The sequence below is a fragment of the Phocoena sinus genome, chromosome 15 (genome assembly GCF_008692025.1).
Source record: "Phocoena sinus isolate mPhoSin1 chromosome 15, mPhoSin1.pri, whole genome shotgun sequence".
Taxonomy (NCBI): Eukaryota; Metazoa; Chordata; class Mammalia; order Artiodactyla; family Phocoenidae; genus Phocoena; species Phocoena sinus.
Window position 1 is genome coordinate 78,221,680 of NC_045777.1, and position 25,040 is coordinate 78,246,719.

Consider the following 25,040-nt stretch of genomic DNA (forward strand, 5'->3'; position numbering starts at 1 on the left):
TTCTCCCCTGGTACTCCGTGCTGTGGCTCTCACCACCATACCCCATCACCTTTACCCGGCCCACAAGGTCTTCCACCAGGGCCAGGGAGAACAGGATGCAACGTGCAAGGCTGGGCCAGCAGAACCCAGGCTGCATTTCTGCCCCCGCCCACCTCTCGATCACAGCACCATGTGCAGGCAGCAGGCTGCTAGGAACACACCCACCTATCCGTCACACTTCCAGCCGCTCTCCTTGAGTCGACTGCTCCAGCGACTCTTGTTCCTGGAACTTCCAGGGTTCTCAGTCCGGGCCTCCCTGCCTTTGCACGTGCGGCTCTCCCCCGCTTTGTCCCACCGTCCTGCGCCAGCCCTCCCTGCTTTGTCCCACCAACTCCTAACGTGCTTCTAGGACCATTTCCTGATTCTGCGCTAGGTAAGGGCGCCCTGCCTTCCCCACCAGGACTGAATGAGCAGCCACTGGGTGCCAGGCCTGGACTACCGCCAGGCCCTTTTGACCTGTCTTTCTGCCTCCGGTCTCATCCTTTCCTTCACCTTTCCACCTGCCACCAAAGAGGTCTTTCTGAGAAGCAGCTGTGACCCATCACTCTGCTTCAGTACCCAGAACTCTATCAAAAACCCACCCCAGGTGCTGGCTTCGGCAGCACATACACTAAAATTGGAACGATACAGAGATTAGCATGGCCCCTGTGCAAGGATGACACACAAATTTGTGAAGCATTCCATATTTTTAAGAGAAAAACAAATACCGTATGCTAACACATATATATGGAATCTTAAAAAAAAAAATGGTTCTGAAGAACCTAGGGGCAGGACAGGAATAAAGACGCAGACGTAGAGAATGGACTTGAGGACAAGGGGAGAGGGAAGGTAAGCTGGATGAAGTGAGAGTGGCATGGACATATATATGCTACCAAATGTAAATAGATAGCTAGTGGGAAGCAGCCGCATAGCACAGGGAGATGAGCTCCGTGCTTTGTGACCACCTAGAGGGGTGGGATAGGGAGGGTGGGAGGGTGGGAGGGAGATGCAAGAGGGAGGAGATATGGGGATATGTGTATATGTATAGCTGTTCATTTTGTTGTACAGCAGAAACTAACACACCATTGCAAAGCAATTATACTCCAATAAAGATGTTAAAGAAAAACACACACAAAAAAACCCACTCCAGCCCTCCAGGCCCAACCCAAAGCCCCTTCGCCAAGATGCCTTCCCTCCAGCTATGGAGATTCCATACTTGCTTATCATACTTGACTTAAAAAAAAAAAAAAAAATATATATATATATATATATATTTATTTATTGGTTGCATCAGGTCTTAGCTGTGGCAGGCAGGCTCCTTAGTTGCAGCTCACTGGCTCCTTTGTTGCGGCATGTGGGCTCCTTAGTTGCGGCATGTGGGACCTAGTTCCTGGACCAGGGATCAAACCCAGGCCCCCTGCATTGGGAGCTCGGAATCTTAATCGCTGTGCCACCAGGGAAGTCCCCATACTTGACTTTTCTGACTTCACCTGAGTTACTGAGGGCAAGGCAAGCCGGCCCCTTACCACACTGAACGCTCCCTGAGGCCAAGGATGTCAGCCTAGCACATTTTGCCTTCCGTGCTGCCGCATCCTGAGGTCATGTGACCCCAGCAGCAGCCAAATGAGTGAAGTCTGTACCCAGGGCCCCGCGGTCAGGGCCACCGCCTCTGCTTTGGCAAGGACGGAGGGCCCGGGCAGGCCACCTGAGCTGGGTTTCCTGACCTCGTTCCAGTGACAGCTGCAGCCACAAATTCCAAGAGAGAACACGCAACAGGAACAAAGACAATGGTTTTTTTTTTTTTTTTTTTTTTTTTTTTTACTTATTTAAAAAGGCCTTGCCGGCAGGAATATAGTGTAAAAATCATTGGAAAAACTAAAAGGCATCGATACATATCCGAATATACACTTTGTACATAAATTACATTTCCTTTAGTCTTTCTGAGTGAGGTCCTGATTCGGCACTGAGGTCTAGTAATTCAGAGGTCCCGGGAGCTGCACGTTCAGGCCGGTATAGTCCACCATGTACATTGGCCATTGCTAGAAAGAGGGGGACAGAGAGCCCGGGTTAGGACTCCGGGTGACGTGGAGAGCACACCAGAACACTCAGCGCTGCTTTCTGAAGGGCTTCCTCAGATGCTATTTATTTTGAGGCCATGGAATGCCCAAAGACGGGACGGGATCTGTCTAAGGTCACGCAGTTCACCAGTGGCCATGGGGCCTGGGCTGGAGCCTTCTGACCTATTCCCACCTGTGTCCCGGGGGCTAACCATGTGAGCAGACATGTGGGGAGGGAATTGGGGATTGGCTCAGAACTGCTGGTCACCACCATCAACTCAGCCCCCTCCAGGCCTCAGGCTCCAAAGCAGCTGTCCTGTCTCTCTGGGTGGCGCGAGGGGCTAGGGACCCTCTGTGAGCACCCTGGCAGGAACAGAGGCAAAGCCTGAGCTTCGGGGCTTAGCAGGAAGGGGTCCCAGGATAAACAAATCCTAAAGTCATTTTCAACTGTCTTCCAATATTCTCCCCATTTGGACTCGGGATTTCAAAGCTAATATTTTGAAATCAGAAGAACCCTCAAGTGTGTGCCCTTAATGAGGTTTTCCTCGTGGGTGGGAGAGAAAAATCCAGCCATATGGCAGAACAGGTGGAGCTTTGGAGGTGGGGTCTCCATCCACCACTGACCAGCCATGAGGCCACAGAGTCATGCAGCCTCTGACCCTGGTTTTCCTTGTCTACATAACCGCAGGGAACACCTCACAGGGCTGTGGCTCAGAGCATGTGATGTGAGCACAGAGACGAGTCTAGCATCTGATTGCCCCGGGAACCCAGGAGTCTGCTTGAGGTCCTGCCGAGCGGGTGGTCAGGTCCCTTCCCTCTCCTCGGCCTCAGCTTGCCCATCTGCACAGTGGGGGTGTGAACTCCTTCCCCGGGCGCCTGTGGGCACCTGATGAGAGGGCGGTGGACTGTCTCATGGGTAGGGCAGGCAGATGTGTCTGCAGACTCTACTCAGTGCCCAGCATCTCCCCGCACCCCAGACCCATGCTCCGGAGTAGACGAGCCTGCCCGAGTGCCGGCTGAAAGCCAGAGAGAAGAGCAGTCGGGTCCAGGTCTGTGCAACTTTACCACGAGTGAGATCTGGTTGGTGGATGCCACTGACTCCGGGTTAGAGGAGGAGGAAGACGAGATGGAATTCCCTTCGGAGACCCGCTTTCTCTTGCGCTTGGGGATGCTGCTGTCTTTGGCTGGTGGGAGAAAGGGTTGCTGACGCCGGGTGCCAGGGCCACTGTGTCTTGGCCTCCTGACCCCCCACGGAGAAGGCCGTGCTCTCAGGTTTGAAGTCCCCCTCTCAGCACTCAAGGCTCCCGGCCCACCAGCGGCTGAGGCCCATCTCTCCGGCCTCCTTCCCTAAGCAGCCCCACGCCCCACTCTCCCACCTTCCTGCTCCCGCTCACCTGTCTGCTTTGCTAACAATAGAGCCTCCTCCCCCAGGTGGGTCTCCCCAGGAGGTTTCCTTATACCCTCCCCAGACCATGTAGCCTGTGGGCTCCCGGCCTTCCCAGAACTCCCAGACTCTGAGCCACACAGACTTAAGTCTTAAGGGGAGTCACTTAGTGGCCAACGAGCCTTCATTTTGTCACAAGTAAAATATAAGATCCTGCAGGCTTGCTGGGAGAGTCACATGAGCTAATGTGCCTGGTCCCCAGTAAATGGTCAGAAACCGAGAATTGGTATCAGTATTGTTGCTACTGTTACCCTGATGTGTGATGACCCAGATCTGATTTGCTGTGAATGATGACAGGTCACAGGTACTAGTAGACAGGCAGTGTCCCAATGGAAAGAAACCCTGGTTTAGAGCCAGAAGTCCTAAGTTCAAACTCCACTGCTGCCACCTACTAGCTGTGTGACCCTGGTAAACTGATTAACCTCTCTGAGCCAAAAGGGGACAACTGTGATATGAGACTCAAAGGAGATTATGTGTATGAAAGAGCCTAGTACCAAGCCCAGCACACAGCAGGACTAGCAGGGGTCGTGTTGCTGCTGAATTCAATTCATGTGAATACGTTAAGACTTATCAAAAAGATTTGCAGCTGTATATTGGGGAATTCCCTGGTGGTCCAGTGGTTAGGACTCTGCACTTCCACCGCAGGGGACCGGGTTCCATCCCTGGTCGGGGAACTAAGATCCCCGAATTCTCAAGGCCAAAAAAAAAAAAAACGATTTGCTGCTGTGTGATGCACAGGTGGGGACTGGGCTTGACTGAGTGGATGGACAGGTTACTGACACAGCCCACCAGAAGGGTCTTAATGACACAGCATGAGGGCAGGCTGGGCCCAGGGGGCAATTGTTTGTTCAGCTGCTGAAGCAAAACCAGAGCCTGGCATCTGGGATGTGGTATAAAGACCCCGGGAAATAGGAGACTCTGGAGGCAGGAGGAGCCCAGGTTGTGAGCCAGGGAGGAGGAATTTTTGTAGGAGGCTCCACATGCAAACAAGTCAGAGGTGCTGGCCCAGGGCTGTGGACCCTAAAGATGGCCATGGCAGGGGTGGTGGTGGATGTAAGTGACAGCATCCAGTCTCTGATCATTTGTCCCAAACTCTCCTCCCTGAGGCCTCCGTGGAGCCTTCTGCGTGTCTGCCTTTGACTTGGGAGCAGCTCCCAAACCTAGTCACCTCCCTACCATGAGTGCCTAGTGCCATGCCCGTGGCATCAGCACACGGGCCTGCTGGTTGCCTGTGCCACCCCAGGCTGTGGTGTCCCAGGGGAACTGGGACCATCTGGAGTTGGACCATCTTGGGTCTCAGGCTGGGGTGGGGCCACCTCGCTGAATTCCATCACTGTCCCCGTTAAGCAGCCACGCTGGGGCCTGCAGTCCACGGTGGCCTGTGGTTCAGATGGATGGTCTGGACATCAGGTTCTAGGCGGCCACCAACTCGCTATATGGCCTTGGCAAGTCCCTTCCCCTCCCTGGGCCTCAGTTTCCCAGAGGTACCACGAGAGGTGGGACGAGATGGGTGTTTCTTAATCAGAGGTGCACCTCCCAATCCCCAGGGCTCCATCCTCTCGAGCTCTATGGCACACCTGCTTAATCAGAATCCCAGAGTTTCCCAGGTTCTTGCGCCCTGAAAGGTTCCAGAAGACCAGGGTCTGGTGCAGGTGCTGCCCTGCAAATGCAGGCAGAATCTAGGGGGCCCAGCCAGTCTCGGGCAGCGCCCGCCTGCCTCACCCCTGCCGACCCCACGTCACCCCTCCTCCCCTCCCCAGGTGACTTCCGCCATCCTACCTGACGCCCCCTCTTGCTGGTTCCAGCCTGTCCCTCATCCTCTCTAGCAGATCTGACACCCTCTCTAGCTGATCCTCTCTAGCCGATCTGGCCCTCTGTGGCAGGGCCTCTCTGAAGGGTGCCTGCAGGCTTCCTGTCCTTCCAGCACCTGGGGATACTGGCACTGCAGAGGGAGGTCTCAGGCTCCCTGGGGAGGTACTAGGCAAGGGGACTACACTTCCCTCTATTGCGTGCCACTTGGCCCAGATCTGTCCACAGACTCTGGTCCCTGAGAGGCAGAAGGGTGGCCTTTTTTTTTTTGTTTGTTTCCAGCCACACCACGTGGCTTGTGGGATCTCAGTTCCCTGACCAGGGATTGAACCCGTGCCTCCTGTAGTGGAAGCTCAGAGCCCTAACCACTGGACTGCCAGGGATTTCCCAAGGATGGCCTCTTTAGCCTCTGACTTACCTGGCACCTTGGCATCATTGCAGATTTCTGCAAAAGGTCTGAAAAAGAGAAAGATGAGGTGGCAGTTAGAAAATGAGGTTTCCCCTCCTCCTTCTGACCTGCTCCCTGAGTCTGGGCGACATCTCTCATGAGATGACATGAGATGAGATGCCGCCACTGCTGGAACATTAGCCAGGTAAGACCTGGATGAAAACGGTCAGCATCCCCGCCCAGAGCAGGCGTGTGTTCGCCAGTCTCGGGACCTGGTTTCCTCTAGAGAGCAAGGGTGTCGTCTGACCAAGTAATCAAAAGTGTGTGCCTAGATTTATGTAAATGGATAGTTGAGACGGAGTATATCTTATATATCTTTTACTTTTTATTTTATTGATTATTTTACTTGCAGTGTTATTATATGAACCAGCCCCCACAAATTAGACGTAACCTAAATGTCCATCAGTAGAGGACATTATGGTCCCTCTAAACAGTCGTTAAAGGGAGTTATCATGGAAATGGATAATGGTCAAATACACGCAAGATAGCCAGAGAGGAAACAGCAAGTTTTACTTACTGTCTACAGATAAATACTGTTTGATCTCAGTTTCATTTTTCAAAATATACATCTAACAGGCATTAAAAGAGAAGTGGAAACGTTGAAGGAAAACCCCAGAATGTCTTTGGTGGTTCTCTGTGGAAAGTATGCCTACAGGGTGTGGGGTGGGCATTTTCTCCTATTTTCCAGAAGTTACTTCAGGGAGTGGACTGTAGTTGGGAAGGAAGGGAAACCTCTACTTTTCATTTGAGACCCCTCTGAATAATTTGATTTTTTTTGACACATGCAAATACTATTTTAATTTTAAAACATGGAGTATAAAATTGAAAAGAAAATATGGGTAGAGGAAAAACTAAGAAAGAAATGCACCATCAGGGACTTCCCTGGTGGTCCAGCGGTTAAGACTGTGCTCCTGATGCAAGGGACCCGGGTTCAATCCCTGGTCAGGGAACTAGATCCCACATGCCACAACTAAAGATCCTGCATGCCGCAACGAAGACCCGGTGCAGCCAATAAATAAATAATAAATATTATATTAAAAAAAAAAGCACCACCAGTGTTAACTCTGAATAGGAGTGTTATGGGTTATCTTCCTCGTTTTTTCTACTTTTTGTATTTTCCCAAGTTTGCTGTGTGTATTGTTTCTAAATCAGAAAATAATCAAATAAACTACAATATTTTTTAAAAAACCCTATAAGGATATATAGTAAAATACAGACAGCGGTTGTCTCTGGGGGGTGGGGGTACTGAATTACTGTTATTTTCTAAATACAGTAAAATGGGTAAACATGAGGGGAATAGTAAAAAAAAAAAAAAAAAAAAAAAATCAAATTTAATTAAAATCCAAAAAGTAAACAAACACCCATGAATGCTGAGGCCTTGTGTTTCAGTTGAAAGGGGTTGTAATCAGGACATCCGGGGCTACAGACTGAATGCTAGTTTCCCCGAGAAATTTAAATGTTGAAACCTAATCCCCAATGTGATGGTATTTGTTGGTGGGGTCTTTGGGAGGTAATTAGGTCAGGAGGGTGGAGCCCTCGAGAACAGGATTAGTGCCCTTATTAGAGGCCCCAGATTGCTCCCTTGTCCCTTCCACCATGTGAGGACACAGCGAAAAGAGGGCCATCTGTGAACCAGGAAGAGCCTCACCAGATGCCAAATCTGCTGGCACCTTGATCTTGGACTTCCCAGCCTCCAGAATGGTGAGAAATAAACTTCTTTTGTTTAAGCTACCCAGTCTGTGGTATTTTGTTACAGCAGCCCGAATCGACTAAGCTACCTGGGTCTAGAGCCCAGCTGACCCACTGTGACTTACACTGTCCCTTTCCTCCCCAGTTTCCTGATCTTTAAGATGAGAGTGTTAAGCTAGTCCATCTCCTGGATTCTGTGCAAGTGAAAGGTCCCTCTCTCTCCTTTTCTCTCCGTCTCTCTCACTGACTCCTGGCTGGGCCTGCTTTGGGGGTTCCCCTCCCAGATCCAAGCAGCACCCTCTCCCATGGTCCCCACCACCCTGCCCACCCTGACGCAGGTGCTGGGGGCACTCACTGGAGCTGGTTGATGATGACCATGCGGACGTGCTCCCGGGCCTTCAGGATCTTCTCCAGCCGGTGTATGTCATATGTGTTGGGGTTCCGGAAAGGGATGTCATCGGGCAGGCCTGTGACCTCGACAGCATCTGGGCTGTCCCGAATCAGTTTGTAAGGGACGAGCACAGGCCGGTTCAGGCCCAGGGCCTCACCTAGAGGGCACAGGGAGTCAGGGAAGATGTCCCCTGTCAAAGCCAAGCTCTGTGGGGAACGGCTGGGACCCAGCACAGCCCCACTCAGTAGCCCCTGCACCACTGAGAGTTTATAAGTCAACACACACACCACTTTTTTTTTTATCCAATTAGCAAAACTAAAAATCCAGGAGGGGTGGGGGTGGGAAAGAATGGGAGCTTGGAATTAGCAAATACAAACTAGTATATACAGGATGAATAAACAACAAGGTCCTACTGTATAGCACAGGGAACTATATTCAATACCCTGTGATAAACCAGAATGGAAAAGAATATAAAAAAGAATACATATAACTGAGTCACTTTGCTGTATAGCAGAAATAATACAACATTGTAAATCAACTATACTTCAATAAAATTAAAAAAAAAATCCATCGAATTCCCTGGCAGTTCAGTGGTCAGACTCCATGCTACCACTGAAGGGGGCATGGGTTTGATCCCTGGTCAGGGAACTAAGATCCCGCATGCCTCAAGGCTCACCCAAAAAAAAAAAAAAAAAAAAGTTCAATATCCAACACTGGCAATGAAACAGGTACTTTCACACATGCCCAGTGCAATGATTTGTTAAGTGTGCACGCCTGGACCTGACAAATGAGGACCTGATGCTGCTAAAAATCCACTCCAATTGTGTTAGAAAACGTAAAAGTCCTTACTTAGGTATTTGTGGCTGAAATGACGGGATGTCTTAGATTTGTTTCAAAGTACTAAACCTATCAAAGTGTGCCTGTGGAAAGAGATGAACTAAGATTGGCAAAATGTTGGTAAGCACAGAAGCCAGGTTTGAGTTACATGGTGGGTCATTTTGTCATTCTCTCTGCTTTTGTATATGTTTGAAAACTGATTCCAAAATAAAAAGTGAAAAAGACACCACAAACCACCAGCAGAGCTGCTTCCTGTTACTCTCAAAATGAAACCCCAACTCGGAGTCCTGGCCTGCCCACCTCTCCCCACCCCGTCATCAGGACATCTTCCCACTCCAGGCCCTCCTGACTTCTCGCTGCTCCCCAGTCACCGAGCTGTTCCCTCTGCCTGGCAAGCTTCCTTCTAATGTCTGTCCCCTCCTGACGTTCAAGTTCTGGCTAAAACATCCCTTCTTCCAAGGAGCTTTCTTTCTTTCTTTTTTTTTCAATTAATTAAGTAATTAATTAATTTTATTTTTGGCTGCGTTGGGTCTTCATTGCTGAGCGTGGGCTTTCTCTAGTTGTGGTGAGTGGGGGCTAACTCTTCGTTGGGGTGCGCAGGCTTCTCATTGCAGTGGCTTCTCTTTTTGCGGAGCATGGGCTCTAGGCGCGCGGGCTTCAGTAGTTGTGGCACTCAGGCTCAGCAGCTGTGGCACGCGGGCTCAGGAGTTGTGGCTCACGGGCTCTAGAGCGCAGGCTCAGTAGTTGTGGCGCACGGGCTTAGTTGCTCCACGGCATGTGGGATCTTCCCGGACCAGGGCTTGAACCCGTGTCCCCTACACTGGCAGGTGGATTCTTAACCACTGTGCCACCAGGGAAGTCCCCAAGGAGGTTTCTGGTTCACCGATCCAGACAGGCCACGGCTACCCCGTCTCACCCTCATCACACTTCTACATTTTCCTGTTTTCCTTTGTCACTCTCTGAAATTCTTTTTTTTTTAACTGTCTTTCTCTGCTACAATACAAAGTGGAGCCAATACTACTAAATTCATCACAAACAAAATGTATATAGAGCACCTAGTGCAGCCTGGCACCCAGTAATCTAGAAAATGCTCCCTCAGTGGTAACCGTATTATCAACTGCACCATCCTGGGTTCCGCCCTGGCACCTGGATGCCTTCTGCACAGGACCTGGCACCTTTTATATATTCCACGGCCAGTTCCCTCCCGACACTGAGCCCCTGGACGGCGGGATCAGATGCCTTCCTCTGGAATCTCAGGGCTGAGTGTGTGTTGGGCAGACAAGCGCCTGCGTGAACAAGCACTTGGCCGTGGGGCACGGCCTCTGCCACACAGCCCAGCCCTAGAGAAACAGAAATGCTGACCATAGCCATCCCCACTGTGTGCACCACAGATCAGGGTTTTTTCTCCTTTCTTGGATGGGGAGAAAGAGGGATCAGCTCCCATCAGTCTCGGACAGGGCAACTATGTCTCCAGGGAGCGGACAGGCCAGCTGGGGGCAACTGGAGGCCAGGCTGGCTGCAGAGGGAGGGGTGCCTCCAAGGAAGGCTGCCCCCCAGGCCCTGCCCTCCCCCGCCACGCACTGACCGTATTTCTCGTTGAAGAGCTCCTTCACCTGCTCCCGGAGGATCACCTTCTCCCCAAGTCTGTTGGCATCATCTTCATCTACAAGAGGAAGACGAGGGGGCGTGAGGGTCGGCATGGTCTCGGCCACCGGACCTACTTCTTCTCCCCCATGGCGGCCCAGACCTTCACCTGCTGGCGCAGACTCTCCAGGGCCCGCCCACTCCCCTGCAGCCTGTTCCTGGCCTCAGCCGTCTGTCTGTACATCCATCCACCGGCCCCACATTCTCTGAACACCTTCCCCCCGTACAGGCCCCATGTCAGGCATGGAGCACCCCGAGGAGAGGGAGGCCGTGAGCCTCCTCCCAGGAACTCACAGCCTGGCAGGGGCGGCACCCAGAAATGCGACGGGGGACACCTCCGAGGAGACGTGGGGCATGAATCGGGGTGCCTACCCCGTCCGTGCAAGTCTGGGGAGGCCCCCTGGGAGAGCAGGATGTTCAAGTGGTCTCTTGGAAGGCAGGTAGGGGTCTGTGATGAGTGGGGTGCGGGTGGGAAAAGACAGCAGATGTAGGACTGGCCCATGTGTGGGCACTGAAGGGAGAAAGGTCACAATGTGCTGGATGCGGCTAAAGCCCGGGCCGGTGCCGGGGAGGGGGCAGTGATGGGTCCAGCAGTGTGTGCCGGTCTGACTGAGCTGGGCTCTCAGAACTCACCCTGGTTGCCTTGCAGACCAAGAGCCCCAGGCCTGTGACCAGGGAGACAGGCGTGCTTTGGGGGTGTAGGGGCTGCACACCCTTCCGGCCTAGCGTCCAGGGCAGCCCTCCACGGGCACTTTCTGCTTGGACCCCGTGCTCCCCTCACTCCTCTCCTTGGCCTAGAAGAGCGGGGGGGGGGGGGGGGTCAGTGGAGCCCCCCAGGGACAGGGCCGGGCTGGGTGGGAGTGGCTGGCATGGCGAAGGTCCGGGCTGTGGGGCTCGTGCCCTGGGCTGGGGAGGGAGCTGGAGTTCCAGGAAGGGCCCGGGCACCCTCGCACAGTAACCACGGGGCTGGGCCTCTGGGGTGGGGAGCCGGCAGGGAGCCAGGGCCTGGGAGGTGAGGGGCAGAGCAGACAGAATGGGTCTGTGAAGAAAAACAGCTCCTGTGTTAATCTGGAAAATCTCACAGAACTTCCATTTAGGAAGCCAAGGGCTCTGTGCCACTCAGACTGTCTGCTGCCCCCGCCTGCCCTTCACGCCCCGTCCAGCAGGCCCAGCCCTCTCCCTGCACCAGCGCCAGGGAGGGGCCTCCATTCCCAGTCCAGGGCCGCCCCTCAGGGCAGCGAGCTTCCCGCACTGCCTGGTGCCTCCTCCCCCTTTACCCGCTGTCCCTGGTCTGGTCCTGTTCTTGCCAGCGCTCCTGACTCTGGAACCTAGATCTGCCGTATCTCAGAATTCCTGAATCTCTCTCTTCAACCATGGCCTACCAGCCACCTGGGCGCCCACACTGCAAATGTCAGGCATCCCAGATAACACCCTCCCTCCTGTGCTCCCCTCGGCCACACCAAGACCCCAAACTCAGCACCCCCTGGAGCCCTCCATCTTCCCATACGCCCCAACATGGCCCTTCCAAATGGCTTTCAGGACCCCGGATGTGGCGAGAATCAACGTGACCCTCCTCCAGCTCAGCAAACAACTAGGACCGAGCGCTGGGCCCCAGGGCCACTTAAGAGCCTGCAGAGAGGTGGAGGACACTCTTTATCTAGCTAACCCCCTGCCACCAGGGATTGCTCTGGTGGCCGGCATTCTTCACAGGCACGGCAGCACCACACAGGCCAGGGAAAGATCAGCCTGGATTCACCCAACGAGCGCTTGGATGCTCTGCTGGCAGCTTTCCCAGATGCGGTCATGGTCACTGCTCACCACAGCCGAGGACACAAAGGTTCAGAGAGGTTAAGTAACCTGCCCAAGGTCACACAGCCGCTAAGTGCCAGGAATACTCTGACTCAAAAGTCCTCGTCTTTCACGCTACCATGCACTCTGGGTTTCCTGAAGTCTCAGTCTCCCATCTGTAGAAAGAAGGGTTGATCTTTAAGGTGTTTCCTCTAAATCTCTTGTTCCATCAGCTCATAGTTCCACGCCTGTCTCCTCTCAAGCCCAGGGCAGGGCCGGACTCAGTCGGTACATGACAAAAAGCCTTCTGGATTAAAAGCACCTCAAAGCAAGCCCACCAGCTCAGGTCCCCGTAATTGCTGGACATGGCCGTCACCTGTGCACCTCTCTGGGCGCGCAGGACTCATTCACCAACCCCACCTCCCCCTGCAGGTTCCTGCTGCACCACTGCCAGTGGGTGGAGAGAGATAAAGACAGGGCAGGCCTGGGCTGCACACTGCCCCCGCCTTTTGAGAGGCAACGCCAGGCCTCAAAGGGCCACGCCATGTCACCTCTCAGCATTTCAGCTCACTGTCTTGACATAGTATTCGTCTTGGACGAATATTTCACGAGCACCGTCCCATCTGGATGCAGTGCTGCCCTTGGGCGTTTAGCAGAGTACAGAACACAGCCCCCGACGAGGCAGGGGACAGTGGGGAACACTCGGTGACCCACTGGGCTTGATAACTGTCAGTGCATGGCTCGTGGAAACATGGGGTGGGGGTGGGGACGACCCCAACCCAGCCAGGGATCAAGGAGGGCTTCCCAGAGGAGGTGACACCCATGCCACCCAAGGCCCCGTGGGACACAGATTTATCTGCACGTTGGGGCTGCAGGCATCCCGTGGGTGCTCAACACACGTTAGGGGACATGGAAAATTTCCCCTCCCCTATGTCCTGTCTGATCTGCCGGGGACAGCACCCCCAAACCAGGCTGCAGCTGACAGGCAGGGGTGACACCACATCACAGGGCAGCCAGCACAAAGAGTACACAGGTCAGTCCCAGGCAGCAAACTGGGGCAGCAGTTAAACGTCAGGAAAGCGGGACCTGAGTTGCCTGAGGGACGCTGGTGGCACCGGGAGGTGTCCTGAATGCCTCTGGAGTGTGGTGGGAGTTTAGGGGCCTTTTTCCGTAATACCAAGAATAATCACAGCTGCTGAGTGGACCAAGCACGTCCCATGTGCAGACTGTCAGGCCCACGACGCGCGTTACCACTGGATCCTCCCAGCTCAGTGTCGGGCCTCTGAGAGGATGCCCACGTTTCCCCACAGCTGCTCCTGGCTTCTCCCCCACCTCTTTGTTTTTACTTAATTTGGAGGAAGGGGGTTCCATTTTTCTTAGAGGACTAGTTTTTGAATGAAATAGGCCAGGTTAGCCTCTGGCGGGGGCTGGAGGGGAGAGAGGCGCTGGTCCTCTGTGTACTCAGAGGCAACCCCTCGGGTGGTGAGGCCAAAGGAGTGACGCAGTTGCTGGGAGGTTGAACCTGAACCCCAGGTGAAGAGGCCCTGCCTGTGTTCCTGCTTGAGCCCCAGCCCTCCAGCTCCATGCAGGGGGGAGGGCTGAACACGCTTGTGTCGGGGGGCTCGGAGGTGCCCAGGACAGAGCTGGTCTCCTGTGATGTGAATCATGGCCACTGTCCTCAGCTGGCCCCTGGCCGAGTCCTGGCGAGCCCCGGTGTGGAGGAGGAAGCCCATACATCCTGCTAGCCTGCACCTCCAGCCAAGTGGGCCTGTTGGCAGGCTGCGGGCGGGTCACAGGACTCCTTCCTGACAGATCCAGGCTCCTGCCACCACCGTCACACACCCACCGTCTGGAGAGGGGGTGGCCAGGCCTGGGGTCACCAGGGACCTCCCCAAGGATGGCTGTGGGCAGCGGCTGTCCTAGCCTAGGCTGGGGTGGGACGGTCCCGGCAGCCATCACCTCTGAGTCTGCTCTGCTTGTGGGCGAAACTAGGATCAGGAAACATGAGAACATGGGGAGGGGGGTGAGGCACAATCACTGGGGCCCCACGGGGCCTCGGCCGTACACCCAGTGGTCTTTCCCAGGCTCTGAGGTGCAGCCCTGTTGCCAGGAGTTAAGACCACACTCTCTGAAGTCTGACTGCCTGGTTTCAAATCTTGGCTCTGTTATTAGCTCGTGACCTTAGGCAACCACTGGATTTCCTCATCTGGCAAGTAGCAACAGGGCTTCCCTGGTGGCGCAGTGGTTGAGAGTCCGCCTGCCAAGGGGACACGGGTTCGAGCCCTGGTCCGGGAAGATCCCACATGCCGCAGAGCGGCTGCGCCTGTGCTCCACAGCTGCTGAGCCTGTGCTCTGGAGCCCGTGAGCCACAACTACTGAGCCCTCGTGCCACAACTACTGAAGCCCGCGCGCCCAGAGCCCGTGCTCCGCAAGAGGGGAGGCCGCCACAGTGAGAAGCCCGCTCAGCACAATGAAGAGTAGCCCCCAATCGCCGCAACTAGAGAAAGCCCGTGCGCAGCACGCGAGACCCAACGCAGCCAAAAATTAAAAACAGAAAAAAAAAAACCACCTTAAAAAAAAATTAGCAACAATGACCACATGGAGCTGCCGTGAGGATGAGGTGAGGACGTTATGTCCGTGCCTGGCACGGTCTACGGTCTAGTTATTACTCTTCTTCTCTGGGGGGGGGGGGGGTCCTGCCTGAGCTTCTCTGAACCCAGGTTGGTTTTAAGGACACCAACGGTTGCAAACATTTCAGAATGTTCTCCATTTGGAAATGTCACAGGGCTCCATGAGGAGTGTGGTGTGCCCTCAATGTACCTGCTTGAATGCCTGTAGACAGTGGGGAGAAAGGGGGTCCTCAGGGCCAGTGACAGGGAAGTTCCCTGGCCCAGAAGGTTGCAAGGCAATCTTGACTGTAACCCTAAGGCTGTGTGGTATTTGGAAAAGCACTCAACCTCTGTGAGCCTCAGTTTCCACATCCCTCAAATGGGAATCCTGGCCTGTTGGGAGGGATCCAATGACACGGTACATAAAAACATTTAAGGTCTTATGCCACCAGCGTCAAGTTATCATTGATGTTATTACCAGGTCAGTGCCTCAGTTATCTCGTGTAGTCTCAGGAAACGAAATCTTCCGTACAAAACTCTTCCAGATGATGGAAGTTTGTTCTCTTAAGTCCCTGGGTTTTGCTTTACTCATGTGGGGGAGACCATTTTCTAAAACTCATCAAGTACCCCTCTCTTATTAAGCACATGGCTGGGGGTAGGTGGAGGTCACCCTCATGACCTGACCGCCAGTGCTGTCCAGAAAGCGTTGTTGAACTTGCCCTGGCTGCAGTGACCTGTGCCCCACTGCCCCAGGCTGGCATTTCTCCTGCCTCTTGCTGTTTCCAGTTTTCTGGTCTTCTCTCTCTCACTACTGTCTATCTCACTACTGTAGCTCTCATCTTGTTGTTTCTAATCTGCTGTCTGTTAGCCTGAGGGTTAACTGAATTTCGCCTGGGGAAAGAAAGCAACCAAGCTTATTAAACCACAGCCACGCTATGTACACAGTTTTAGGCCAGCCGGCTCGGGGTGATGCCTGGGGTGGCCTCACAGCCCCCTCCTGGGGCAAAGTACACGAGCCCTGAGCAGCCTGGCCTTTCTGCACCTAGTCTGAGGTCCCCAGCTCAGGCTGATGACTGCGTGCTGAAGTCATGATCCAAAATGACACAGAGGCAGCCAGCAGCAAGGAATGATGCTCAGAGGGAGAGAGCGGATCTCGGGGGAAGAGTGGAATAACTATTCCTCCTCAACCCTCTCGAAGCAGCCTCTCCTCTCTGCCAGGCTTGGGCTGGGCGATCCAGGCAGAAAGCAGACCTGGGCGGGCCTGGCTCTCGAGAGAGCAGAGGGTGGATATCCACAGGCACCCTGCCTTGGCAGAACAGCTGCCTTGTGCAGGAAGCAGGGACCGCTCAGGTGGGGGATGAGCCAAGTCCCTCTCTGGGACCCTGCGACTTGCACAATACCTCCCTTTCCCGGCACCAGACCTTTGCCAGGATAAAAGGGTAAAACTCAGTTCATCGCTTAACCCCTTCCATGATCTGTATTTAGGGGCAACAGGAATTCTAGGGGTTTTTTTGGCCAGGCTGCGCGGCTTGTGGCATCTTAGCTCCCCGACCAGGGATTGAACCCGGGCCCTCGGGAGTGAAAACGCCAAGTCGTAACCACTGGACCCGCAAGGAAGTCCTCCATCTGTTTTACAGACGGAGAAGCTGAGGCTCAGAGAGGGAATGGCCATGCTGCAGTGGGGTGGAAGCCCTCCCCAGGCCCATGACCTCACGTACCCAAGAGAATCTTTCGTACGTGTGCCAAAGAAAACATACTCAAGCGTGCTAAGAGCGTTCTTAGTAACGGCAAGACCATGGAGGGAACCCAGATGGCCAAGGACAGGAGAATGGACAAGTCAATCCTGGTACAGTCACTCAGTGGAATATTACAGAGCCCTGAAAACAGACAGCTATGGCCACACATTTCAACCTTGTGTTATGTCATGTTAAGTGACAGAAGCAAGTCCCAGGCTTGTTACAATAGGACACCTTGGTCATAAAAGTTAAAAAAAAATAAGGAACTTCCCTGGTGGCAAAGTGGATAAGACTCTGCACTCCCAATGCAGAGGGCCTGGGTTCGATCCCCGTTTAGGGAACTAGATCCCACATGCATTCCGCAACTAAGGAGCCTGCCTGCCACAACTAAGACCTGGTGCAACTAAGTAAATAAATAATAATTTTTAGAAAGTTAAAAAGAAAAGCAAAATGAAATAATTTGGTTTAGGCCCGTATTATATATGCAATAGGCATGTTAAACGAAATCAACCTGTGAGCAGTGATTAAATCATGGGGGACGACGGTATCAAAGACATTTTGGGAATTTGAATACAGACTATTAGATGACAGGGAGTCAGTAAGTTTTATAAGTGTGACAACGGTATTGTGGATCTGCCAAAAGATAGCATTGTTCTGGAGAGTTGTGGGTTGTGTGTTGAAATATTTAGGCGTGAACACTCAAGATGTCTGCAACTTACTTTGAATGGAGAAAGAGGCAGAGACAGAAATCAATGGGGCGGGGTCTGTGCCTGTGGGAGAGACAGAGGGAGGGAGAGAGGGAAGGAATTTGGCAAATGTTAAGAATTAATGACTCCAGCGACTTCCCTCGTGGTCCAGCTGTTGGGACTCCGCGCTCCCAATGCAGGGGGCCTGGGTTCGATCCCTGGTCAGGGAACTAGATCCCACATGCATGCCGCAACTAAAGATCCTGTGTGCCGCAATGAAGATCCCGAGTGCCACAACTAAGACCTGGTACAGCCAAATAAATAAACAAATAAATATTTTTTTAAAAAGGAAAGTATTAATGACTCCAGGGAATTCCCTGGCAGTCCAATGGTTAGGACTCGGCGCTTTCACTGCGAAGGGCCTGCCTGGGTTCAACCCCTGGTCTGGGAAATAAGACCCCGAATGTCTGGGCTTCCCTGGTGGCACAGTGGGTAGGAATCCGCCTGCCAAAGCAGAGGACATGGGTTCGAGCCCTGGTCCGGGAAGATCCCACATGCCGTGGAGCAACTAAGCCCGCACCCCACAACTACTGAGCCTGCGCTCTAGAGCCCGGGAGCCACAACTACTGAGCCTGCGTGCCGCAACTATTGAAGCCCGTGCATCTAGAGCCCGTGCTCTGCAACAAGAGGGGCCACCGCAATGAGAAGCCCACGCACCGCAACGAAGAGTTGCCCCCGCTCGCCCCAACTAGAGAAAGCCCGCGTGCAGCAACGCAGACCCAACGCAGCCAAAAATAAATAAATTTATAAAAAAAAAAGATCCCGAATGTCGCATGGTGAAGCCAAAAAATAAAAAATAAATAAAAAAATAAAAAGAAGAAAGAAGAATTAACACACACGAACACAAAAAAGAGAATTAATGAATCCTGACAAAGAATATATAGGCAGGGATTCCTTTTTTTTTTCCTATTCTTTTTCTTATTCTTCTACTATGCTTTTTTTTTTCCTGCAGTTTTGCAATTTTGAAGGGAAAGAAACCAAGAGAATGACACACATAAAATTCAGAATATTTGTTCTGGGGAGAGAGGCAGACAGGATGAGGGAGAGCACGTAGGTGGATGTACGTTATTGGTTCTGTTCTGATTCTGAGACGGGTGGTGGGTTCATGGGCGTTCACCATAGTATTTATTAACGAGTGAGCAAACAAATATGTGGGAATACGAATGAAAGAATGAAAATAAATGAATGCTAAATGCAGTGCGGTATCCTGGAGTGGATTCTGGAATGTGAAAACGACATCGGTGGAAAAACTTAAGAAATCTAAATAAAGCCTATAGCTTAGTCAATCGCATGGCACCAATCGATGTTAATTTCTTAGTTTTGACAAAGGGACCATGGTTATGCAAGACGTTACATCCCACACGGGTCAGACGGTATTTGGGAACTCTGTGCTATCTTCGCAACTTTTTGTAAATTAAAAATCACTTCAAAATAAAAAGTTACAACCACCAATCAATTGATCGATTGACGATTACATGCAGGGATTGATGGCAGAGTGGGTTATGAGCCAGGGATCATGACGGATCTGATCAGTGCATGGGGTTCACTGGGGAGGGGGACAGGGGAGGGAAGAAAGCAAGCCTTCTCCCCCAGAGTTCCCTCGAGCTGGGCTCTGTGCCCCCATCAATCCATCTCCCTTCCCTGGGATGGAGGTGCATGGTGGGTGGACCACAACCTGCCTGGGCAGGTGATCCAGGTTCCTCCCTGGTGCCCAGCTGTCTGACCTTCAGCTGACCCACTGCACACAAGAGCCTGGAACAATGGCCAACAGAGAGCTGTCTGGCTGGGGCCTCCCCTGTTGGGGCTCCAGGCCCTTTCACTGCCCTCCCAGCTGCCAGACACTGGGATGCAAATCCTCCACTTGCTGATGACACATGCCCACCAGAGACCGTGCCTGGTGATTTACACAGTGATGCTCTTTATTCCTCACGAAAAGCCTGACCTCTAGGTGTTATGATCCTCATTTTACACATAAGGAAACCGAGGCTCAGAGGAGTCAAGGTGCCTCTTCCCAGCCACCAAGGCCGCATGGTTTGCGATGGGTGGCGCTGAGGCTCAAACCCAGGTCTCTCTGACCCCTGGGTGCTGCTTTCCCATCCGAGAACAGCCCAGTACCTCCTCAGAGGGCTTTCTCACAAACTCTCCTGCAGCTCTGTGCTCGAACCTGCAAACCTGGCTGGGCAGAGCAAGTACCAGGTTTTCTTGTGGGGGTCTGTCTTGGACGGACAGCCCAAGGGAAATCGTGTCCTTCCTTCTCCTCTCCCCTTCCCTCCTCCATGGTCCCAAGGCCGAACTGTGGCCACGACTGGCCAGGTACGGAATGCCACACACTAAATGTGATGAGCAGGACATCTGCTCCCAGCCTGGGCAAGGTGGGCAGATGGAGGCAGCGGAGCGCACAGGCGAGGGAGGGCTCTACTGCCTCACGCGGGGATCGGGTACCAATCCCGATCCTCATGCTGTACAGCAAACTCTGCAGCCAACGACCCGAGAACAGATGCTTCCTGTGGGCTGAGCGTGCAGTCTGTTTGCACGTGTTCAGGACTACAGCCCCAGCACCCGCAATAACACCCGACACATCACAAGCGCTCGGTAAATAATTTCTGTCTGAGAAATTAAGCTCCTGCGTGCCAGGCACTCTTCTTAGATCTTTGCATGGCTTCCTTCACTTAATCATTCTGACAACCTTACAAAGTTGGTCCTAGGAGTGTCTGCATCCTACAGACGAGGAGCCTGAGGCACACAGGGGAAGTCACGTGCCCCGGGTCACACAGCGAGTTAGAGGGAGAGCCAGGATTCACCCCAGCCCACTGACCACCTGGCAGTACAGCCTCGTTCTGTTGTGGCTGGGAGGACAGGGCAGGAGTGTCCGACTCAGTCGCTGCACACGGGGAGGGAAGAGATCTTCCTTCTGCTCCATCTATACTTCTGTTTCTTCTCACTCTCTCTGGACCCGCAACCCCCAAACCCATGTTTCCGCCTGCTTCCTCGAACACCTTTGATTCCTCACATCCCGGGCTGGCTTCTCCAGGTCCCCTCAAACCTGTCCCTCCTCCCTTCTCGTGGGTCCCTGGCTCCAACCTCCTACACGGTCGCTCAAGAGGAAAACCTTGGCTTAGTGGCTCCCAAAGCTGTCCATGCCCTAATCCCCGGAGCCTGTGACTATGTTTCTTTACATGGCAGAAGGGACTTTGCTGGTGTGTTTAAGTTAAGGATCTTGAGGTGGCTAGGTTATCCTGGGTTATTTGAGTGGACCCTAAATGTAATCACAAGGGTCCTTGTAAGGAGGCAAGGTCGAAAGCAGAGGGAGAGGGGACAACAGAGGTCGGATGGATGCGTTTTGAAGATGCAGGAGGGGCTGCAAGCCAAGGAACGCAGGTGGCGTCTAGAAGATGGAAAAGACAAGGAAACAGGTTCTCCCTCGGAGCCTTGGGAAAGAACCCGCTCTGCGGACACTGTGACTAGCCCTGTGAGACTCATTTCGGACTTCTTAGCTCTACAACTGTAAGGAGATAAACCTGTGTTGCTTTCAGCCACCGAGTGGGTAATTTGTTACAGCGGCCGACGAAACCCCTCTGTGCCCCCTTGTCTCCATCCAAAAATCCAGGTGGGTCTTCTCACCTGCCCTCCCCGAATTCATCCTCTGCTTTGCAAGCCACTCAGATTTTTCTAAACAGTCTATCCACCCATGTCCTTCCTTCGCTTTAAACTCGCTGAGGGCTCTCTGTTGTCTGTGGGGCAAATCCATCCTCCTTTCCCCAGCGAAGGAGATCCTCTGCTGGTACCAGAGAAGGTGTTTTCACCCAGCCCTGCCACTCTCCAGGTCCCCACCCAAGAGGGCGTGCAGAACCCGCTGTTTCACGGAACAGACAGTGGAAACCTGGGGCTCCCCTACTTCGCGCAACGGAGGGGAAACCTCCTCCCGCTTGCCTTGGGTGGCATCTATAACCCTGCACAGTGGGCCTGCGGCCTGCTGAGAAGCCATCATGGCTCAGGGCCTGACCCCTGACATCCCTGCAAGACGCTCAGCCGCGTCTCTGGGCCGTGGGAGCCTCACGGCCGCAAGGGGAGAAGGGCCTCCCCAGGGAGAACGGGGTTCTTCCACTCAGCCCCAGGACACCACCCACTCCCGGCCCCTCCCGGTTTTTTCCTTACCCACAAAGGCTGAAGGCACCAGGGCCCTGGTCCTCTGACTCCGCTCACTCCCAAAGATCTCATTCTGTTAGTTAGGGCTTTAAATACCAGCGATATGCTTGCGATTCCCCAAATTATATCTCAAGCCTGGACCACTCCCTGGACACGCCCCCCGCCCCCACTCTACATGCAACCACGCCTGGATAATACCCCAGACTTAGCACGCCACAAATATGCCTGAGACTCCCCCGCACCCCCGGCCAGCTCTTCCTGCATCTTCCTTGTCTCAGCTACCTACCCGCACCTCCATCCTTCCAGAAGCTCAGCCCAAATCCCTGAGGTCAAACTCAACTCCTCTCTCTCTCACAGCCCACATCAGCAAGTTGTCGGCTTCAGCTACAAACTCTGCCCAGAGTCAAGGACTTACCACCACTACTGCCACTACTGGGCCTCACCTGCTTTGCCAGGACCAACTCCCTACATAGCCCCCTGCTGCCACCCTGTGTGTCCTCACCCAGCAGCCAGAAGGATCCTGTTAGATCCTAGACTGGATTCTGTCTCCCCTCTGCTCGGAAGCCTGCCCTGGCTCCCAGCTCACTCGGAACAAGGGTCAGCATCTTGATCCAGCGTCCACAATCGGCCTTCTCTCCCATTTCCATCTCATCTCCTACCGGGTCCTCCGCCCGAACTGGCCTCCCACCCTGGCAGGGGACCACAGGGTCTTTGCAGTCTGTACTCGGCCTGCCAGGCTCTGCCCTCCTGGCTCACTACTGCCGCCTCCAGGCCTGCTCACCAGCCTTCCCTGGCCGCCCCACATCTAGGGTTGTAACTTCTCAGCACTCACACCTGGTACACTTTACCCTTCGCACATGGTCTGTTCTCTGCAGCCACACCGGAACGCAAGTTCCACGAGGCAGGGTTCTCTTTAATTGGCGTTGATCAAAAGCTACTTACACCCAGCCCTGAAGACACCTCGGAACCGTTCACAGACTAAGTACTTGGTCCTGAGCTCCCAAACCTGCAGGGGTCCCTCCGCAGACTGTGCTGTCCTGTCCCCATCCCCACCTCCCACCATGAGGTCGCTTCTGCCACCAGACCCTCCCCCACCCCACCCCACCCAGCCCAGGAGGTTGGAAAGATCCTGTCCACCCGGTAAGCCACGTGCGCTGAGCCATCCTTCGTGCCCCACCCCCCAGGCCTCCACTTGCGTGGCTCAAAGACGCATTATCAGCCAGCGAGAGCTTCTGTTCCGCGCACGCAGGGCCTGGTGACCCTGAGCTGATCTCATCCTAGCCTAAATAAGGCGTTGGTTGTTCCTGTCGGCTGGGGTGGTCCCAGCTGGGGAACTAGTTTCGGTGAGGTTTTTCTGGAATGTTGCAGAAGAGCCTGAAGCCCCCCTCACCGCTCGCTCCTGGGGCCTGAGAAGCCCCCTGTCTAACAGCCGCTGGGAACCTTGAGGTACCCTTTCCCCCACCTGGCAGAGCTGAGGGAGGGCAGGGCTGGGACCACTGACCAGCCCAGTGGGCAGACTGGGGCGGCCAACGACCCAGATTGGAAAGGGCGGGGCCCCCCCTCCTGCAGGAAAGGAGGCAGCCGGCCAGTTCTGGGCCTGGCAGCCAGGCGTCTGCCCACAAAGGCCTCCAGGCCCCACCCAGCAGATGCCAGCTCTTCCCGGGAAGGCAGAAGTGAGATCATTACTGGAGCCCAATTAACAAAGGAAAGCAGAGATAATGAAGTGGAGAAACATGCGGCTGGCACTGGAACTGTGGCATCTTCAGAAACTTGAGAAAGCAGGGTTTATCTTGAGCTCTTATGAGTTGGAAGGGTGGAGGGGGGTGGCGTAGGGAAGAGAGGGAGGCAGGGGTGCGTGACAAGGGTCGGGGGTGGACCACGAGGCTGTCCCTGCTCCATGTGACCTCGAGGCCCAGAGATAGCAAGTTAACGTATCCAGGGTCACAGACAGTAAGTTAACTCATCCAAGGTCACCCAGCTCCCGAGGGCCCAGCAGGCGACTAGTTCCAGCTCCTATTCAGTCCCTCCCCCCACCCCCAAATGCCCTCTGCTGAGGTCAATCCCAGGCCCAGCTCAGGTCCCCTTCTCCGGAAGCCCACTCCTGCCAGGCACCCGATGAGTGACAGGAGACCCCTCTGCGGAGACCTAGCAGAGGCCCCAATGGGGACAATGACAAGAGGTGCCATTTGGGGCTGGAGCCGCTCCCTCCTTGTACCCTCCCCGCAAATGGGATCACAGCCCTCCCCTCCGCAGACCCTTCACCCACAGCTGAGCTTCTCAAACTGGGCCTCAGGGAACGCTGGGGGGTGGGAAGTAGGTCGAGTGGGAACATCTATTTTCTCAGCAGAATGTAATCTGACATAGTTCCTTGAATGAAAAACTCAAGTGTAGACTCTCTGGAATGGGGGCTTCCTAGGTAAAGCTGGGGCCCGGCAGAGCTTCGGCCCTGCCCCGCGGGGGTGCTCGGGCTCCGGCCTCGGGGACGTCAGCGGAAGAGCTTGCCAAGGCCGGGTCTGCAGGGTCCAGTCCACGCTGCAAAGCCAGGCCTTCCAGGCCCTCCACGCTCCGGCCTGGCCGGCCTCTCCGCCTTACCCCTCCGCGCACGACGGGCCATTTATTCCTCCTTTCCTTGCCCTGCTGGGGCACCCCCAGTGTGACTCTTCCCACTTTGCAAAGAGGGAGAGCGAGGCCCAGGCAGGCAAAACCGGACTTGCTGCTGGAGTCACACAGGAAGTCGGCAGCTCTGCTCTGCTCTGTGGGGCCCGAGCCCCTGCTCCGGGGGTGGGCGGGTTTGCTGCTCACCAGGGAGTTCCCCCAAGCTGGCAGGGAGGGCTGAGCTGCTGGGGTCCAAAGAACCAAACCAAAAGGAGAGGAAGCTGGAAGCCTGTGTTTGGCCAGAAGGGAGCTGGGGCAGGGCAGCTGTGGGGAAGCCTGGAGCCGGGCAGCAGAGGGAAGTGAGTCAGTGCGTGGGGAGACCCCTCTGTCTGCGCCCTCCCTAGTTCTAAAGGGCTGGGGCTCCGGGCAGACAGGCACAGGATGCACAAGCCAAAGGTAGCTGCAGCGGGCAAAGCCCCTCCCGCCTCTCCTGCAGTGCCTCCAGGTGAATGGCTGCTTGGATGCCTCCAGTGATGGGGAACTCACTACCTAACAAGGCTTTTTGTTGTTGTTTTTTTTTAAGCCACTGCTATTCGAGAACCTTTTGAGAATGTTCATTTCCTTGATCTCTCTGGTGTTGCCCAGGACTCTGCTCTCGTGGGAGATTTGCAAACAGCTGCCTGACTCAGCGCTTCTTACCCGCAAATCCCTCCACCTCCTTTTCTGGGGCTCCACCTCCTCTGTTCCTTCACAGGCTCCTCTCCCTCAAGGTCTCTTGGAGGTCGGTGTGCTCCCGGCTCTGCCCTGGGCCCTCTCTGCTGGCTCCACGCTCACCCAGGCCAGCCCCAGCGCCACCCTGCAGGCTCTCAGCACCACGACTGTTCCTGGATGTCCCACAGGCCTGCAGACCCCGCCTTGGGGATGGACACCACCATCACCCTTCTGGAACCTTCTACCCTCTCTCCCGCCTCACGCCCCACTGCCACCTCTAGATCCTAACCCCACCCATCTCTGGGTCCCACAGCCCATGCTGCTCCAGTTTTGCCTTCTTCCATCCACCTTGGTAGGTGGAAGTGTGGTTAC

The 25,040-nt window shown here is 54.3% G+C and overlaps 1 protein-coding gene and 1 non-coding gene across 8 annotated transcripts in view; one reads left to right on the forward strand and one right to left on the reverse strand.

Annotated features, from left to right (window-relative positions):
- The first annotated feature begins 625 nt into the window (after positions 1 to 625).
- Positions 626 to 729, forward strand: LOC116741067. The gene has a single exon (XR_004346041.1). It is a non-coding gene; the product is annotated as a U6 spliceosomal RNA (small nuclear RNA).
- Positions 730 to 1,820: 1,091 nt separating this feature from the next.
- The window catches only part of GTF2IRD1 (GTF2I repeat domain containing 1), a 112,727-nt gene continuing 89,507 nt past the window's right edge, over positions 1,821 to 25,040 (reverse strand). For 5 of the 7 annotated variants that reach the window (XM_032606906.1, XM_032606910.1, XM_032606912.1 and 2 more), the window contains 5 exons: positions 10,279 to 10,356; positions 7,821 to 8,013; positions 5,747 to 5,784; positions 3,141 to 3,259; positions 1,821 to 2,057 (listed from right to left, as the gene is read on the reverse strand). In XM_032606906.1, the coding sequence (XP_032462797.1) occupies positions 1,989 to 2,057; positions 3,141 to 3,259; positions 5,747 to 5,784; positions 7,821 to 8,013; positions 10,279 to 10,356 (497 nt within the window). In that variant the 3' untranslated portion in view covers positions 1,821 to 1,988. The remainder of the gene's footprint in view (positions 2,058 to 3,140; positions 3,260 to 5,746; positions 5,785 to 7,820; positions 8,014 to 10,278; positions 10,357 to 25,040) is intronic. The other 2 variants (XM_032606905.1, XM_032606911.1) reach the window with 2 other exon arrangements.